This window comes from Heterodontus francisci, chromosome 4, assembly GCF_036365525.1.
Source record: "Heterodontus francisci isolate sHetFra1 chromosome 4, sHetFra1.hap1, whole genome shotgun sequence".
Lineage (NCBI taxonomy): Eukaryota > Metazoa > Chordata > Chondrichthyes > Heterodontiformes > Heterodontidae > Heterodontus > Heterodontus francisci.
Window position 1 is genome coordinate 186,981,573 of NC_090374.1, and position 17,715 is coordinate 186,999,287.

At 43.4% G+C, this 17,715-nt stretch overlaps 1 protein-coding gene across 1 annotated transcript; it reads left to right on the top strand.

Moving 5' to 3' along the window:
* The first annotated feature begins 1,321 nt into the window (after positions 1-1,321).
* chrna6 (cholinergic receptor, nicotinic, alpha 6) lies at positions 1,322-11,971 on the top strand. Its single transcript, XM_068028959.1, has 6 exons — positions 1,322-1,504; positions 1,711-1,850; positions 1,966-2,010; positions 5,302-5,411; positions 5,533-6,535; positions 11,618-11,971. Exons 1-6 carry the CDS (start codon positions 1,444-1,446, stop codon positions 11,738-11,740), a joined length of 1,482 nt encoding a protein of 493 aa, XP_067885060.1. The 5' UTR covers positions 1,322-1,443; the 3' UTR covers positions 11,741-11,971.
* Positions 11,972-17,715: the final 5,744 nt, after the last annotated feature.

The following is a 17,715-nucleotide window of genomic DNA, read 5'->3' on the forward strand; positions in this document are numbered from 1 at the left end:
GTAAAGACCTGTTATCATAAAAGCAGTATTAAATTATTCTTTGCATGCAACACTTTCATATTATGAGTATTATATAGTGTTATACTTTAGATAGGGGCATCTGATTACTAATCCATTTGAAAAGGGGCCTTTCAGCCAAAAAGGTTTGGAAACCACTGGTCTGTCAGTCCCTCTGCCTGAACGCCTCTCAGTTCAAAATAATTGGCCCCACCTCAAGTTACAGACTCTTGTACGTGAGTCTCCACCTCGCTTTCCTCCTTTGAGACCCTCCTTAAAATCTACCTCTTTGACCAACCTATGGTCATCTGACCAAATATCTCCTTTTGTGGCTTGGTGTCATATTTTATTTTATAATGTCCCTGTGAAGCACCTTGGGATGCTATATTATGTTAAAGGCGCTATTTCAAAATAAGTTGTTGTTGCTGTTGAAGTGAAGGTGACTGCAGCTCTCAACTCTTACAGGTCTGGATCCACCCAGGCATCCATGGGGGCCGGGGGGGGGGTGGTGAGAGGTGGGGGATGGGGGGACGTTGGGGGTGGGGATCAGAGAGCAGAGGTTTTGGATTCCTTCCCCTAACACTTTGCCCTCTCCCAGGCATTGTGCACATTTTTGCCCCACAAAGACAAAAATAGAGAGAGAATAATCTTGTAGTTGTGTGTGGAACAATTGGTGGAACTACTAGTCTGCATCTTCCTAGTGCTTTCATTGAAAGGTCACTGATCAACTTGTTCCACCTCAGATCCTTGAGTGTGATGACCACAATGGGCAGGGGGAAAAGGTAGAGCATGGTGAGTGTCTTACCTTTTCTATTCTGGTCAGATCATTGAATTTCTTGAGGCACTGCTCTGCCATCCTGGGCATTATGGATGAGGCATTCTGTGCTTCTGCCACCTCCATCCACACCTGCCACCTAACTGCACATGAGGGCTGTAATTTCAACGTGTAATTTCAAGCGTAATTTGACAGTGGCAGAATGGGCATATATCGGGTGCAACTTCCAGATGGTGCGTCCGCAGGAATTCCCAGTCTGGAATATATGGTGTGAGTTCCACAGTATTCCTGAAAATGTAGGAGTAATACACTCCCACAGGAAATCCTACCCCACATCTGTCCAGGCAGAATAGTGAGATGCTGATCCAAAAGGGGGATAACCTTGTGAGTGTTTGTTGGTGTGAAGCTCTTTCTCCCCAAGGGGACGCCCCGTTCAGCCCTGCCGCCTGCAGTACTGGCGCTGGGGGAGGAGCGCGGGCGGGGTAGCTTGAGCGTGACTGACAGGAGGCGAGGAGCCCCAAACTGAACTCAAACCTGAAGGAGGGAGCACAGCCTGGAGCTAGTGGCCGGCATAGTCCAGCTGGAGAGTCCGTGTGAACGTCCCTTCCGACCTGAACTACCTTCAGCAGCTCAACTTCTTGCAGCCGCTTCCGCACGCAAGGGAGAGACAGATGACAAGTGTTAGGAAACCGCATCCATTAATCCTTATTGTTTTGCCCTTATTTATACACGGTAAGGACACGATTTAATTATCCACAACATAAAATATAGATTGCAAGCATAATGACTGCTTATTATGGGTATAAAACCGAATTATTACGTGAATTGTTGATATAGTTTGCAAATTACAGATTTAATTAAGTGGGATCCGGTGCATTTCCGTTCTGCACCCTTTACTTGTAAACGGATTTTGTTTTGTTATTGGTGTGTATGTGCAGGTTGCTTTTCCTCCAGAGCGGAAGAACGGCTGTACCGGAGGATATTCCGCCGATATAACCAGTACACCAGGCCGGTAGAGAATGTTTCTGACCCGGTCACAGTACAGTTTGAGATTTCCATCTCTCAGCTGGTCAAAGTGGTAAGGGAGAGACTGCAGAAGTGCGCCTTATATTAGAACTTACTGTACGTGTGTTTTTGGACAGTGCTGTTATTTTTAAGTGTAATTCGTTTCATTTCAATTACCTCTTTGGCAGGACGAAGTCAACCAAATAATGGAGACAAATCTTTGGCTGCGACATGTAAGTTGTCCCAGATGCGCTGTACATCAGAGTACTAAATGCTTACTGCAACAACTGTAACATTCGGGCCCGTGTACTTTCATCTAATCTAGTTGCTCATTTACGCGAACCAGGGGCGATTTCAGCTATTCACTTACTCCCAGAGTCTGAGAACTTGATTCCCTTCTAGCCCTTAATTTCATCACAGCCCACTTCAATCAGCAAAAGCAAAAGATTGCATTTTGAGATTAGTACTGACAGAGTCGCAGCAGAAAACCAGATTCTCTTCGACTGTTTGAAGAACCGTGTGGATAAAAGCATTGTGTGTGGTTCACTGCATTTTAATAGTTCAAGATGAGGACACTGCACACAGTACCAGAACATGCAGTATTTGTTTTGGGGACACGGCTGTTTGAAAGGAACCAGTTTTGAAAGCTGCAACAGATGATACAGAGCTAATATGAGTAAAGATTTGCAGAGTTATAGAGAAAGAGCAGGGGAGTGGGACTAATTGGTCAGCTCTTGGTACAATAGGCCTCCTTCTACGCTGTATAATTCTATGAAGAGCGTTCGAAGGAAAGAGGGAAAAAAGTCAAAGATAGTAAAGATCATTCCATCCATTAAATCTTATCCCTCTGGGGCATCAACTCTCCCAACATTATTTGAATTGTACTCAAATAAGCACAGTGCTTTCTACAAAAGCAAAATACTGCAGATGCTGGAAATATGAAATAAAAAGAGAAAATGCTGGGAATGCTCAGCGAGTCTGGCAGCATCTGCGGAGAGAGAAACTGAGTTAATGTTTCAGGACAATGATCACTTCTGATGAAAGTTCATCGACCTGAAACGTTTACTCTGATTCTCCCTCCACAATGTTTTCTACATCTGCTACCTTCACTGGTAGACTATTATAAATTTCTCTCTGTGAAAGAATACAATAACAACATCTTGCATTTATATAATGCCTTTAACATAGTAATACGTCCCCAGGTATTTCACAGGAGTGTTATCAAGCAGAATTTGACACTGAGCCATCTTAAGAGATATTAGGACAGATGGCTGGCCAAAGATGTGGGTTTTAAGGAGCATCTTAAAGAAGAAAAGGTTTTCAGATGCAATTCCAGAGTTTAGCATGGCCGCCAGTGGTGGAGGGATTACAGTCGGGAATGCACAAGAAGCCAGAATTGGAGGAGCGCAGATAACCTGGAGGATTATAGGTCTGGAGGAGATTCCAGAGATAGGGAGGGGCAAGACCGTGGAGGGATTTGAAAACCAGGATGAGAATTTTAAAATTGAGACGTTGCCTAACAGGGAGCTAAAGTTGGTCCCAATGTCTGTTCGAAATATACTTTTCAATAATTTCCAATAAACTAGTAATTATTGTTGGCAATATTAGTGGACCAATGCTTAATCCAATGACATGTCATTCCTCTGTATTATATTAAGTCTGGTGTTAAACTGTTTCAGCAGGTTAAAGGCTCCATCAGTATAGAAATAAGATAATGTCATATGAATGTATTTAGTGCTCATCTGCTGATATTTCACCAGTAATTTGTAGGCTTATGTGCTTCCAAGAAATTCTTAGTTGTTTAGACATGTGTTAGGATGTAGCTATAACATCACGATTACATTGAAGCAAGGTAATTTCAGGTGCCCACTGATGTGAGAGTATGTCTCAGACGTCAAGCCCCAATCTGATCGCTGACCATCAAACCCAAGCAGTGTGAGATTCACCCATTTCCTACACTACATCACAGCACTCAGCCTCCAGTCCAGTGTGGAGCTGGCCTTGTACAGTGCTCAGATGGCCAGTTAGATTCCCTGATCATTGCAGAAACTTGGTGCTGGACCTTGTTTTAAATTTTCTGGGAAAGCCGACAAAGCCTTCAGCTTCCTCTCAACGTGAAACAGGAAAGCTAGATCTATGCGTGCTTGTCAGTACCCATCTGCCGTGCTCCCTGATGGTGAGAGGAGGCAAGCAATCGCCCGCAGTCTGATTTGGGTCATCTTTGTGCTTCAGACTCTGCAACTACTGGTTTTGGATTGGCAGTGCAGTATAAGGGATGTGTTTACACACTAGTTTTAGCATTGCAACAACCCAGTCTGCTGTGCTATGTTGAAGTTGATATGTGCTGTACAAAGACTGAGACCAGCTATCACACTGCTTTTGTAGAGTGTCTACCATAAAAATAGAAACCCGAGGCAGCTGCTTGTTTCACACCTGAACTGCAGATTCCAACTCGGTCTTCTGCAGTATGGGTTCCAGAATTCAAACTGGAAAAGGAGCACGACTGATAAAATTGCCTAATGTAGGAAATTTGTTCCATCGTTCATAAATGCAATGCTCTTCCATATATGCATATGATCCAGGATTCCGTAATCAATCCAACTGACTTTGGGATAATTTAAACCCATAAAGTGAGATCAAGTTTTGGAAGCATCAGTGTAAATCGGTTCTGCAAACCTAACACAACTACAGAGCAATTCGCCATCAGTTTGTTTGGTGCAGTATAAATCCACACTAAAAGTAGTATCTACAATAATAAAACATTCAAGACATTTTATATTATAGTAAATGATTACTGAATGCAGGTCTTTAAAGTTTGATCCAGCTGAAAGACCTTGAGCAGCTATCATTGTTATATTATGGTTAACGGTAGAGATTTATACTGAGAATCAGAACATCACGTGTACAGTGAGGAAATGAACATTATTTGACTTTACTCATCTGACATTTGCTCATCTCCCACCCGACCACCTCCTTCACATTCAAAGGGACAAGTGCTATCGTAGATAATATGAGACCTATGGGATTGTCCCATTTAGTTGAACTTTTTCAATTGTGTGGAAACTGTTTCAGTTAGACAAGCTAATGATTTAAATATCTCAAACCTATTGTTGTATATTCTATGCTCAACTACCTAGAAGCGTGAAGTACTATCACCTCCCCAGCTGCAAGTGGTGTCATTAAAAGATGCTGAACTATGATTCTGCAGATGCAAGGTTTAGCTTTTCTCCCCTTTGGGAGCATAACTCTTTTACTGATCATTACAATATTTACCATCACAACTTTATTAATATTCTACTTAGAACCATCTATAAAACTGGATTATGATTTCATTATTTTCAGATTATTGTCTTTTTTTGGGTGAATGACTATTGCATGTGTTGTGAAGTAAATCAAGTATTTAAACATTCCTGTAAATTAATGGTGGGTTGTGCCTAGTAAATACTCTTGCTGCTGATAAACAGACTTGCATATATTTACAATGAACACAATGTTTCCAATTCTTCCCTGGGTGCTTCTAACAGATCTGGAATGATTACAAACTGCGATGGAACCCAGTCGACTATGATGGGATCAAATCCATCAGAGTTCCTTCTGATCAAATATGGAAACCAGATATTGTGCTGTACAACAAGTGAGTTTCACATGACCATTAAATGGGAACTAGTGCTTTAATTTGATGCAAGTATTTAATCACTGTTTCTCTAGATATTTTCTAGGTGCACTGACCACTTTTGGACCTTTTTCCTTTGCAGTGCAGTAGGGGATTTCCAGGTTGAAGACAAAACCAAAGCGCTACTCAAATATGATGGCACAGTTACCTGGATACCTCCTGCTATTTTTAAAAGCTCCTGTCCAATGGACATCACCTATTTTCCTTTCGACTATCAGAACTGTTCAATGAAATTTGGATCCTGGTCCCATGATAAAGCCAAGATTGACCTAGCGATCATAGGGTCCAAAGTAAATCTGAAAGACTTTTGGGAGAGTGGTGAATGGGAGATCATCGACGCTCCTGGATATAAACATGACATTAAGTATAATTGTTGTGAAGCAATTTATGTGGACATTACGTACTCCTTCTACATACGAAGACTGCCCTTGTTTTACACCATCAACCTGATTATTCCCTGCCTGTTGATCTCCTTTCTGACTGTTCTGGTTTTTTATCTGCCCTCTGACTGTGGGGAGAAGGTTACTTTGTGTATATCCGTCCTCCTCTCCTTGACGGTATTTCTGCTGGTTATCACTGAAACTATCCCTTCCACCTCCTTGGTGATTCCTCTGATTGGCGAGTACCTCTTATTTACAATGATTTTCGTAACTCTGTCTATCGTTATAACAGTCTTTGTCCTAAATGTCCACTATCGAACTCCAACTACTCACATCATGCCAGGGTGGGTGCGGAGGGTCTTCCTGCACTTCTTGCCCAGAGTGATGTTGATGAGAAGACCTTTAGATGAAAAGCAAGCTGAAACCTCAAGGAGCAGGCAAAGGAAAGCTAACTGTCCCCAAACAAACTGCACCAATTATCTGGAACATGATGACTTCGGGTTCAACAAAGACCAGCCAAAATACCCCTGCCAGTATTGCAAAGAGCCCAGTGATGCTGCTTCCTGTAACATTGGCAGACACATCAGTCCTCAGTCACTTGAGACTCTGTTGGGTGTCTCGCTTCTTTCTGATGAAATTCGACAGGCTATAGAGAGTGTCAAGTACATTGCAGAAAACACGAGGAGCCAGAATGCAGCCAAAGAGGTAGGTAGAGATCCCAGGTGTGACTGTGCTTAATGGCAAGCAATAAAGCTAGGTACTGTAATTTCAATAGTCCTACTGCTTTGCTTCTTTCTTTCAAATTACATAGAATTCGCAGCATAGAAACAGGCCATTCAACCCAACTGATTCACGTCAGTGTTTATGCTCCACTTAAATACATCTATGCTATTCATCTCAACTACTCCCTGTGGTAGCGAGTTCCACATTCTAATCATTCACTGCATAAAGGAGGTTCTGTTGAATTCCCTACTGTATTTTTAAGTGACTAACTTATATCTATGGCCCCTGGTTTTGATCTCCCCCATCATGAAAACATTTTCTCAATCAAGCCCTTTTATAACATTAACGACCTCTATCAGGCCACCAATGAGCCTTCTCTTTTCTAGAGAAAAGTGCCTCAGCCTATTCAGTCCTTCTTGATAGGTATAACCTCTCAGTTTTGGTACAATCTTGTAAATTTTATTTGCACCTTTTCCAGTGCATGTATACACTTTTTATAACATGGAGGCCAACTTACATATCCCAGCTAGCATATGTTCTATAATGAAGAATAAATAAACATAAATTTGATCCCAAGCAGGAAGGCAATCACACACCACCCACCCCAGTTTCTATTATTCCAATGGGAAGTGCCAGTCACATAAGTGCCTGTAAATGGGTCCATTCACCCAAGACAAAATTCAACCTAAATGGCAGAAAAAATACAGATTACTTGAAAGAAAAAGAACTGTGTGTCACAATAATGTCACCAAGTGGTGAGTAATTTTAGGATTGTTGATGGATAATAGAAATACCACCTTGCAGATGGTCTTTTGCAATCTGCCCTTAGTCCCAAAACCAACCTAAAATACGCGCAGATAACTGTAACCCACTGCTATTTTACTTTTGTTCATCAGAACAGAGGAATTGAACTGCAGTTGTATTAATCATCCCCAAACATTCACAGTCCTTCTCTGTATTTACATCGTTATATCTTAATGTGTTTATATTTTTATGTGTATATGTATTTTATACTTTTATTGTATTACATTAATAACTTTATATTTGTGTATTTATACCTTATTTTTGGCAACCTTCAATACTAAACCAGGTCATTTTCTGTGTGTTTCTGTAAGTCCTGATATTGATATACCTCTTTGTGAAATGTCCTGATTGTTTGTTTGTTTCTAAATCAAATAATGGGAAGCTCAGTGCTTGCAGGGTAAATGTGGGTGAGCTAGCTCTTTTTGTAGCAAATGCTATGAGATCTGTTTATTTATTGGATGTCACCGAGAAAATCAAAAAGTTATAACCACTCTTAGCTTAGACCTCGGGGTGTGGTGTCTGTTGCAGATGGGAGTGTCACGGTCCAATGATTAATGAACAGCGTCAATCAGATGAGCAATGAAGTGAACAGTGAAACTGGCACAAAAGGCAAACATTTCACTATCCATCTCTACTTTTAAAAACATACTAGTTATATAAACATATTGGCCCATTAACCTTGATTAAATGAATTACTGTACTTCAATCTGATTGCATTATACACATTTTCTGTACCTTTTAAAGAAAGAACTTGGATTCACATAGTTCCTTTCGTGACCTCAGGATGTCCCAAAGCACTTTACACCCAATCAATTACTTTTGAAGTGTAATCACTGTTGTAAAGTAGGGAAACACAGCAGCAATTTACACACAGCAAGATCCTACAAACAGCAGTGAGATAAATGATCGGATAATCTGTTTTATTGATGTTGGCTGAGGGATAAATATTGCCAGAACAGTGGGGAAAACTCCTTTGGTCTTCTTCAAATAGTGCTGTGGGATCTGTCATATTCACCTGAGAGAGCAGACAGGGTTTAAGTACCCCCATGCAGGGCTTAAAGGCACCTCCGAAAGTGTAGCACTCCCTCAGCACTGCATTGACTTGCCAGCCTAGATTAGGCACTCAAGACTCTGGTGTGATTTTTGAACCTACAACCCACTGACTCAGGTGAGAATGCGCCACTGAGCCAAGGCTGTCCTCTTTCAGAGCAAGGCAGTATAAAAGGCCTTCAGTAGCTAACATATTTCTGCACATTTTTTTCAGGCAATGGGAATTAATGGGCACTTGGGTTTAAAATAGAAAAATAAATGTGGGCAATTGTTTTCCTTCTTGTATTTTTCATCTAAACGCTGGCCGGGATTTTATGCTGGCGACGGGGTTCGCGACGTCCAGAAAAGGTGATACCGAGAACCCCGTGTCATCTCTTCTGTGGAAGGCCCTCCGAATCTAGTGCCAATTAGGCATTTAACTGGACAGCGGCGAACCTTCCACGGGATCAAGGACCCTGGCGCTGAGCCCCGCCCTCAGAGCTGCCAGCCAATCAGAGGCTAGCAGCTAGTCCACTGAGCAGTGCCACTGCAGAGGTGGTGGCTGCTGCCAATGGAGCACCTACCTGAGACCCAGGAGCGTTGTTGGACTTAGGCCACAGGTAGGTCAGGTTGCGAGGAGTCTCACAGGGTAGAGGATGCAGAGGAGGGGGGGGGGACATAGGGGGTTATTAGCAAGGGCAGAGAGGTGGCTCTCAGCCACACCCCTTCCCGATGCCAGGTCCCTGTTTCAGGCACTGTGCCTTTTAACGAGGGATCTCCCACCCACGAGCCGGGAGGCAGCCTACATGTTTTTTTTGTCCTGTGCTTCCTGTGCAGTAACAGGGCTCCCCGCTGCATGGCTAATTGCGGCGGCAGCGGGAAGAGGCCCTTAATTGGGCATTAATTGTCCAGTTAAGGGCCTCAACTGGCAGCGGGGTGGGAAGGCCATTCACAGGCCTTCCTGCCCCAAAATTAACTTAGGCAGAGGTGGGAAGGTGGCCACCATCCCACCAGATTTTATGCTCTCCCCGTCTCCAAACCCACCATGGAAGAGACCATAAAATTTCCCATTGGGTATATCTGGTGCTCTATATTTAGTAGGAATCTGTTGACAATAAGAAAAGAGCCTTGGTCTAATTGGAGAACTGAACTGCTTTCTTTGGTTCACTTGATAAAGTTTCCAGTTAAACGTAGCTCAATGCTATCATTCGAGTCACTTTGCAGTTCATTGCGAACAGTGGTACATGTGAATAAGTCTGACCAAACCAAGAGATAGCATAATTAATCAGCTGAATTACTTCTTGTCAGAACTGCACAAACAGACCAGTAAATCACAATGCAACTTTGAGTGCACCGACTTTAGAAACAGCAGCTGACAAAGATTTTTCACAGTCAGCAGGGAAGGATTGATGGAGTTATTTTTCAGATCCTTCAACAAATTAAATCCCATTTTCGAAAAGTTAGTCGTGCAGTCACAGCACACGATTATTTTAAAGTTAGCCGTGGAGCTGTGCTACATGTTTGTTTTAGCGCAAATCGTTTTATGCCGCTCAGTTGCAGCTGAACCAGCATCACTTCAACAATGTGTTTGGACTCTGTGAACCCCAGAAAAGGTACCCACTCCCATCACTTTAGCTTGGTGCTATTTGCAGTGTAACTGCAGAGGGGAAAGCCAACCCTTAAGCTTTAAAAAAACACATCTTATACATTCGTAATGACCAACTAGATCTCCCTTAAGTTTGTAATGATAAAAGGGTGGTCTTTCCCTTTGCGATCCCACTGTTTTTTTTTCTAGCATTACCAGCTAGAGACTAGTCAGAAGAACTCTGGATATGAATTTAAGAACACATGCTCAGCACCTTGCTTTCGCCCTGACTACAGAATAATATAATTCACTTTGGTCACTATTCTTAACACTGATATGAGTGTCAAACTGCACCTGAAGTATAAGAACATAAGAAATGGGTGCAGGAGTAGGCCATTTGGCCCCTCAAGCCTGCCCCGCCATTCAATAAGATCATGGCCAATCTGCCCCAGACCTCAACTCCTCTTTCGTGCCAGCTCCTCATAGCCCTCAACTCTCCGATATTTCAAAAATCTATCTACCTCCTCTTTAAATACTTTCAGTGATCTAGCCTCCACAACTTTCCGGGGTAGAGAATTCCAGACAGTCACTAAACTCTTCGCATCTCAGTTTTATATGAGTGACCCCCTTATTCTGTAACTATGTCCCCTAGTTTGAGATTCCCCCACCAGTGGAAACATATTCTCAACATCTACCCTGTCAAGCTCCCTCAAAATCTTGTACGTTTCAATAAGATCACACCTCATTCTTCTAAACTCTAATGAATAAAGACTTAACCTGTTTAGCCGTTCTTGATAAGACAACCCCTTCATCCCAGGAATCAGCCTAGTAACTGCAGCAGAGGTCCCTATCCCAGAGTATAACTTACACTTTTGTAAGACAAACTAATAGGAAGCGTGTGAGGCAAGTCAAACTCCCAAAAATTTGAGTATGGGGCAGAGACAGCTCTGGGGATTTATGTTGCAGATCAGTCATGATCTCATGGAATGACTGAACAGACTCAAGAGGTTAAATGGCCTACTTCTGTTCCTATGTACCCATGCCTTAGATAAATGAACAGAAATAGTCTGCTTTTGTGGCAGTGGTTGAGAAGTAAATAGTGGCTGACACTTCTAGTACAGTACTGAGGGTATGCTGCACTGCAAGAGGTGCTGTCTTTCAGATGAAATGTTAAAATGGTGTCCCATCTGTTCTCTCAGATATTTCTCTCTCAATCAACTCCACCAAAAACAGATTATTTCTGGTCATTTATCTCATTGCTGCAGTGACATCTTGCTGTGTTTCTCTACATTACAATAGTGGCTACACTTTAAAATACATATTGATGTTGATTTGTTTGCTATTTAGTAACTCATTTGTTTAATTTCATGTCTTTGTATTAAAGTTATATCTTGGAAAATGTCACAGGATAAGACTTTGGATATAGAGCTTCAGGCAAATTGGGTTATTTTCAGTAATAAAACGACACAAAAGATGCTCCCTTTATATGTTGCTGCTTTTGTTTCTTCCCTATCTCTATAAATCAACTTTTCCTGTTCCATTTCTAAAGCTCAAAAGCTAAGCATGGCAGGGTTCTGGGAGCTATGAACTATCCCATTTGTGAAATAAGTGGGTAGGTAATAATGTGCTCTGTTTGTGTTTTGCAGGTGGAAGATGATTGGAAATATGTGGCTCTGGTGATTGACAGAATATTCCTGTGGGTTTTTGTGTTGGTTTGTGTTCTAGGAACTGCGGGATTGTTTCTGCAGCCATTGATGGCTGCAGAGTAAATCTAATGCTGTATTTGAAATCTATGAAAATCATTGGTGTTAAGAATCAATGTATATAATGCCAGTGTCACCTGTCGCACCAGAACATACAGGTAGCCAAATATAGCATGACAGCATTAAAAAAACTCCACTGAAATCTTTGCCCTTGTTACCATGTAAATACTGATTGTCAGCTAAACACTGTTCCTGTGACCATTTTTGATGAAATAATACATCATCTGTAATACTGTTCATCATACTGTATCATAATACAAGTAGATAATGTCCAGTCCTCCTATATTGTGAGTGATGAAATGATCACTTCATTAAAAATGCACCCTGTTAACTTTTCAAACTATATCAATGATGAAATCATATTGTCGGTTGTATCTCCATCTTGTAGTTAACTACTTTTAAAGACTTGCTTTTAGTTCTAGCTCTTGTTACGACCAGGTGAGAAAGAGGTCTAGGGTTCACTTTCAGCCTTCACCAAGTCTTACTGTAACAGGGTTTTATTTTTAATAACACTGGGCTGAACTTTACCGGCCCCTCGACACCATGAGACGCGGCACAGGAGCCGGTAAAATGCTGCCGGGAGAGGCCCGCCTCGACCCGCGACGTTGAGAAGGGCATGTCGCATATTATCAGACCTCGGTGGAGCCCCTCCGCTGCCTAATGGTGGGCCCTTCATCTAAATATTCAAATGAACCTAAATTACATCCTAATATACTTACCTGCAGGCGGTGGACATTGCACGCCGATTTTACCAACTCCGAACGCTGCTCGCGCGCCTTCGGAACTCCATACAGAGTTCCGAGGCGAGAACCTGGTGGGGAGGAGGGAAGAATAGAATTTTCAGGGCGGGAGGGATGGAGGAGCAGGGAAATCAATTATTATTGGTTGTGTGAATGGTGGGAAGGGGCTGAAGGGCAAATGATTGAAGGCTGGGGGGAAAGTTTGGGTAGGGAATAAAGTGTTTTTTGTCAATGAGGGCCAGTTAAATGACCATTGGGGTGGTTGGGGAAGGGCCTCCATAACGTAAGTGTTTATTTAATAACGATCTGCACTTATGTTCCTTTAAAAAGTTAAATTTTTGCTAAGGGCCTAAAGCACTTTAAAAATGGTGCCTGCACGGTGGCGCGGGACGCCATTGTCAGGGACGCAGCGGCAGCCCCCTCTACGTCATCGGGGGCGGCCACTCCGCCCCCTCTATTTTAATGAGCCCCCGTGCGTAATATCATAGGGCTCAGGGACAGTACATCCGCGCGGGATGTATGCCGTTTTTAGAGTGCGCTGCCGCGAACTGCAGTGCACTCATAAAATTCAGTCCACCATGTTTGTAGCTCCGCCTTGGTGAATCCTTGTTACCGTTTTCCAATTATAAGGAAAAGAAACCAGCACAAACAAGCATTCTTTGGTTTAAAGAAGAAACGTTGAAATTTATTAAACGTAAACCTAAACTCTAATTTGGTTAACGCCTACGGATGCACGATATATACATGCAGATAGAGACTGAAAGAAAACGGAAGAAATAAAGTGGAAAAGTTTGAGGCAATATATGAGGAGGTTTTTTTGTGTTATAGTTCTTCGAGCTCACCGTAGAGTCTTTGATTGTAGGTAGATCTTGCTTTTCATTGGGGCCCAGTATTCTTCTTAAACCTTGTTCGCTGTAGGAGCTTTTTCTGTCTTGGGTTCATGTGTCTTCAGTCGATTCAGAGGCTTGTGAGAAAAAGATGGGAGCAAACAGACAGATGAGGCTGTGACGAGCCAACCAGGAGAGATCTTCTCAGTCCAGGAGCATTCTGCTTTCTGATTAAACTGTTTGTACAAATTGAAAAAACTCAGGTTGCCCAGCTGGTTAGTCATGTGACGAGCTGGTTTGACCATGTCCGTTTGTGTATTCAGCCATCTTAGCAGTCAACCTGGAATGTGAGCTCCCTCACCTTCAATGTCTGGTGATCAAAAGTCCATCGTGGGTTGAATGTGTCATAGAATGGCTGCTTTGTCCTTCCAAACACTATCTCTTAATATGCATATGTCTTTCGAGCCACGGCTGATCTGTTTAACAAGTCCTTTCTTCACTCCAGTAATAGTTTAAAATCAATGTTCATGAAAAAATTCTTGTGCCTCATTCTTGGCAAGTGGGGGCCGACCATGACACCTCCACACCCAGCAGAATGACATGCAATTTGAGAAAAGCATATTTCGTTAAAAGGGTGGAGAGAAAAATATACAGGGAAAAAAAACATGGATTTCTCTCATTCATTCGCAAATCCTTAAATTTATTAAAATCACTCTTTTTTGGCATTCCAATAAACGTAATTCTTTTTTGGAGAAATCTCTCTTCCGTTTGCCCATTGCCATGACTGCCTAGGTTTATTCCTGTTGAGGTAATGTTTTTTTCAGGAGCGTCAGTAATGGGTGGGGCTATCCGGAACACACTTTCACTGCTTTGCTGAGTCATGCAAAGGCTTTTGATTTTAGGGGGATGGGTGGTTCTCTGTTTTTCTCTGACTGTGGGGAGGATTCTTTGCTAATCTCCCCTTTGCCCCAGAGGACACGCCCGCCTGCAGGTATTTGTGCAGACTCTACTGCACTCCCCTGTGGCACTTCGACTCGGTGAGGCATCACCCTCACAGTTTCTCTGCCCCATAGAGGTCTTACTTTGTCTCTGCAGGTTCCTGTAAATGTTAGCAAGTCTGGTGGAGTGCTTCTAGTGTCTGCATTTATATAGGAGGATGTGGGGTATGACTTTACACATTTTTCGGGGTTGGCCGACTGGACCGTAGGGGTTTTCATCCGGGATTCCTGCTGGACTTCCTTTAACCTGCCCTCTTGGACACTTTTTCCCCTTCTCTTTCTAACCTTTTGCCAGCCTTGTGCCTGCCTGTCCCATTTTGTTCTCAGCAGGGGTCCCTTACAGTTCACCAGCTCTCTGCTGGAGGCTCCTCCAAACACCGGTACAGGACTGAGGGGTGCAAGTTTCACTGTAGGTTGGGGTTTCACCTCAACCTGGCAGATGTAGCAACTCCTGCAGTATTCCACCACATTCTTGTACCATTTTGGCCAGTCAAACTGCTGTCTAATGCGGCTTTGGTCTTTCGTAAACCGGCACGTACAGCTGTAGTCTCGTGGGCCCTTCTTAATATTTCTCTCCAGTATCTCTGCAGCACCACTAACTGGTGAACTACTGTCCACTCCTTGCTCTCAGGTCTGTGAGGAGAATTCCATTTCCTCATCAGTATCTCATTCTTTAAATAGTAGCAATCAGGAACTCCCTCTGCTTCACTTTCAGACTGGGCAGCCTGTGCTAACTCTTGCAATACTGGTTCGGCTTGCTGAGTCTCAGCTCGGGAAAATCTATTTAATTCATTCCCTGAGTCTCCTAACTTTCCAAAGAAAGTCTCGGACAGGCAGACCTCATGGTCATCTGCCTGCAGTGTTAATTCCTCCTCTGGGGGAGCTGGTTTGATCATGGCCTGATCCACTGCACATTCAGGGAAACTGCAGGGGATCGTCTCCTGCCATTGCCCTGTCTCTCTGACCTCCTGCGGTATTTCTGTCACTTCTGGAGGGGCTACCACTTTCATCCCTGCCAGATCATTAACTAGGAGCAGGGCATCCCCGCCCACAGGCAAACTAGGGACAATCCCTATGGTCACAGGTCCAGAAACTAGGTTGCACTCCAAGTGCACCCGGTGTACAGGTACAGGCATACACTGCCCTCCAATACCATTCACCACCATTTTAGTGTCCACTGCACTCTCTGGGGGAAAGGTCAGGCCTTTTCCCAGTAAAAGGGATCTAGTGGCCCGTGTCCCTGTGAATTACTATGGGCTTGCTAGCCCCACTTGAGGGGTATGGGGTTACTTTCCCTTCAGACATAAAACCCTGATAATCTTCAGGAATCCTACTAACTATTCCTGCACTTGCAGCCGTAAGCTTCCTGGGTCTCACTCTTACTGCAGTTAAAGCCGCAGCTGGTTCTGGGCTTTCCATCAGGTTCCCTTCTTCACTGAGCGGGTGTGCCCTGATTAACCCTACCGGTTTTCCCTTTATTTTCCAGCAGTCAGCTTTTAAATGCCCTGCTTTATTACAATGGAAGAACACAGGTCTTCGGGCCTTGTTCCTGCTCATAGCACCTTCCTTTTTGGCTGGAGGAGAGACCCCTGTGTCTCCTGCTTTCATTTCTCTCCCAGGACTGTTTGGGCTCCTATTACCTTCCCACCCTTTGTCCCTTTCAGATTTGTGGGGGTCACTAGAAAAGGTTCTTCCCTGGGAAACCGACTTATAAATTAAAGCAAACTCATCGGCCAGAACGGCCACTTGCCAGGCTCTCTGGACCCACTACTCCTCTACATGGGTCTTTATGAAGAGTGGGAGAGAGTTGTTTTAAATTCCTCTAACAGAATTACTTCTCAGCCTCTCATAGCTGAGCTGTACTTTAAGAGCCCTCAGCCACTGGGCAAAAGCCAGCTGATTACTTCTTTTAAACTCCAGATAAGTTTGATTAGCTTGCTTCTTGAGGGTTCTAAACTTTTGGTGATGGGCTTCAGGTACTAATTCATATGTCCCAAGGATAGCATTTTTGGTCAGTTCATAATTTGATTAACTCTCCTCTGGCAACAGGGAATAAACCTCTTGGGCATTTCCAGTTAGCTTGCTTTGTAGTAAAAGAAACCAAGTCTCAGCTGGCCATTTTATCTGCCTTTCCAGTTTCTCAAAGGAGACACAAAATACTTCTACATCCTCCTCATTGAACTTGGGAATTAATTGAGCTCGTTATAACAATTTTGTACCCAGCCCTGAATTATGCTCCTCTATATTGGCCATGCTTTTACTGGGGTTACTCTGTCGCCCCGGGTTAACTCAAGCCGCTTCAACTGTCTTCACATTCCTTCTGGACTATTCTTTCTCTCTCCTTCTCCTGTCTTTCTCTCTCTCGCTCCTCAAATTCAAGTTTCCTCTGTTCCAATTGTATCTTTGCTGACAATACCCTGTCAGAGTCTGCTTCTAATCCTGTTTCTGCTTCTTCAGATTCAAGGGAAAAATGCTTGGCCACTAGCCTTTGGAGTTCAGACTTCCTAGCCTTGCCACGTACAGTGATCCCACACGGCTCAGCCATTTTCCTCAACTCCTCCATAGACAGTGCTTTTAACTTATCCCACGTCACTTCACCCTGGCTTGGAGAGCTACTCGCTTCAGTTGCAGACAAGCTAGTATTCAATCACACACAACCACAAGAAAACCTGAATTGAACTCTTGCTCTTTTTTGATTGGGAACAATTTGGCTTCCCACTTCCAATTTCTCGTTTGTCTGTCGGTCAGTTCTGGACGCTAGCACCCAAATTTCTGTTATGACCCGGTGAGAAATGTGTCTAGGGTTCCCTCTCAGCCTTCACCTGGTCTTATCATAACAGCGTTTAATTTTAAACACACCATGAATCCTTGTTCACCGCTTTCCAATTAAAAGGCTTTCTTGTGGTTGTGTGTGATTGAATACTAACATGACTGCAACTGACACATGTAGAGGAGCAGTGGGTTCAGGGAGCTCGGCAAGCAGCCATTCTGGCCAATGAGTTTGCTTTAATTTATAAGTTGGTTTCCCAGGGGAGAACCTTTCCTAATCACCCCCACAAATCCTAAAAGGACAAAAGGTGGGAAGGTGATATCTGCCCAGGCAGTCCTGGGAGAGAAAGGAAAGCAGAAGAAACAGGGGGCCCTCCTCCAGGCAAAAAGGAAGGTGTTATAAGCAAGAGTGAGACCCAGAGACCCGTGTGCTTCCATTAAAGCAGGGCATTTAAAAGCTGACTGCTGGAAAATAAAGGAGAAACCAGTAGGGTTAATCAGGGCACACCCGCTCAGTGAAGACGGGAACCTGATGCAAAGCAAAGCAGGAAAAAGCTATGGCTTTAACTGCAGTGAGAGTGTGCCCTGGAAGCTTACTACTGCCAGTGCAAGAAATGTTAGTAGGATTCCTGAAGGTTATCAGGTTT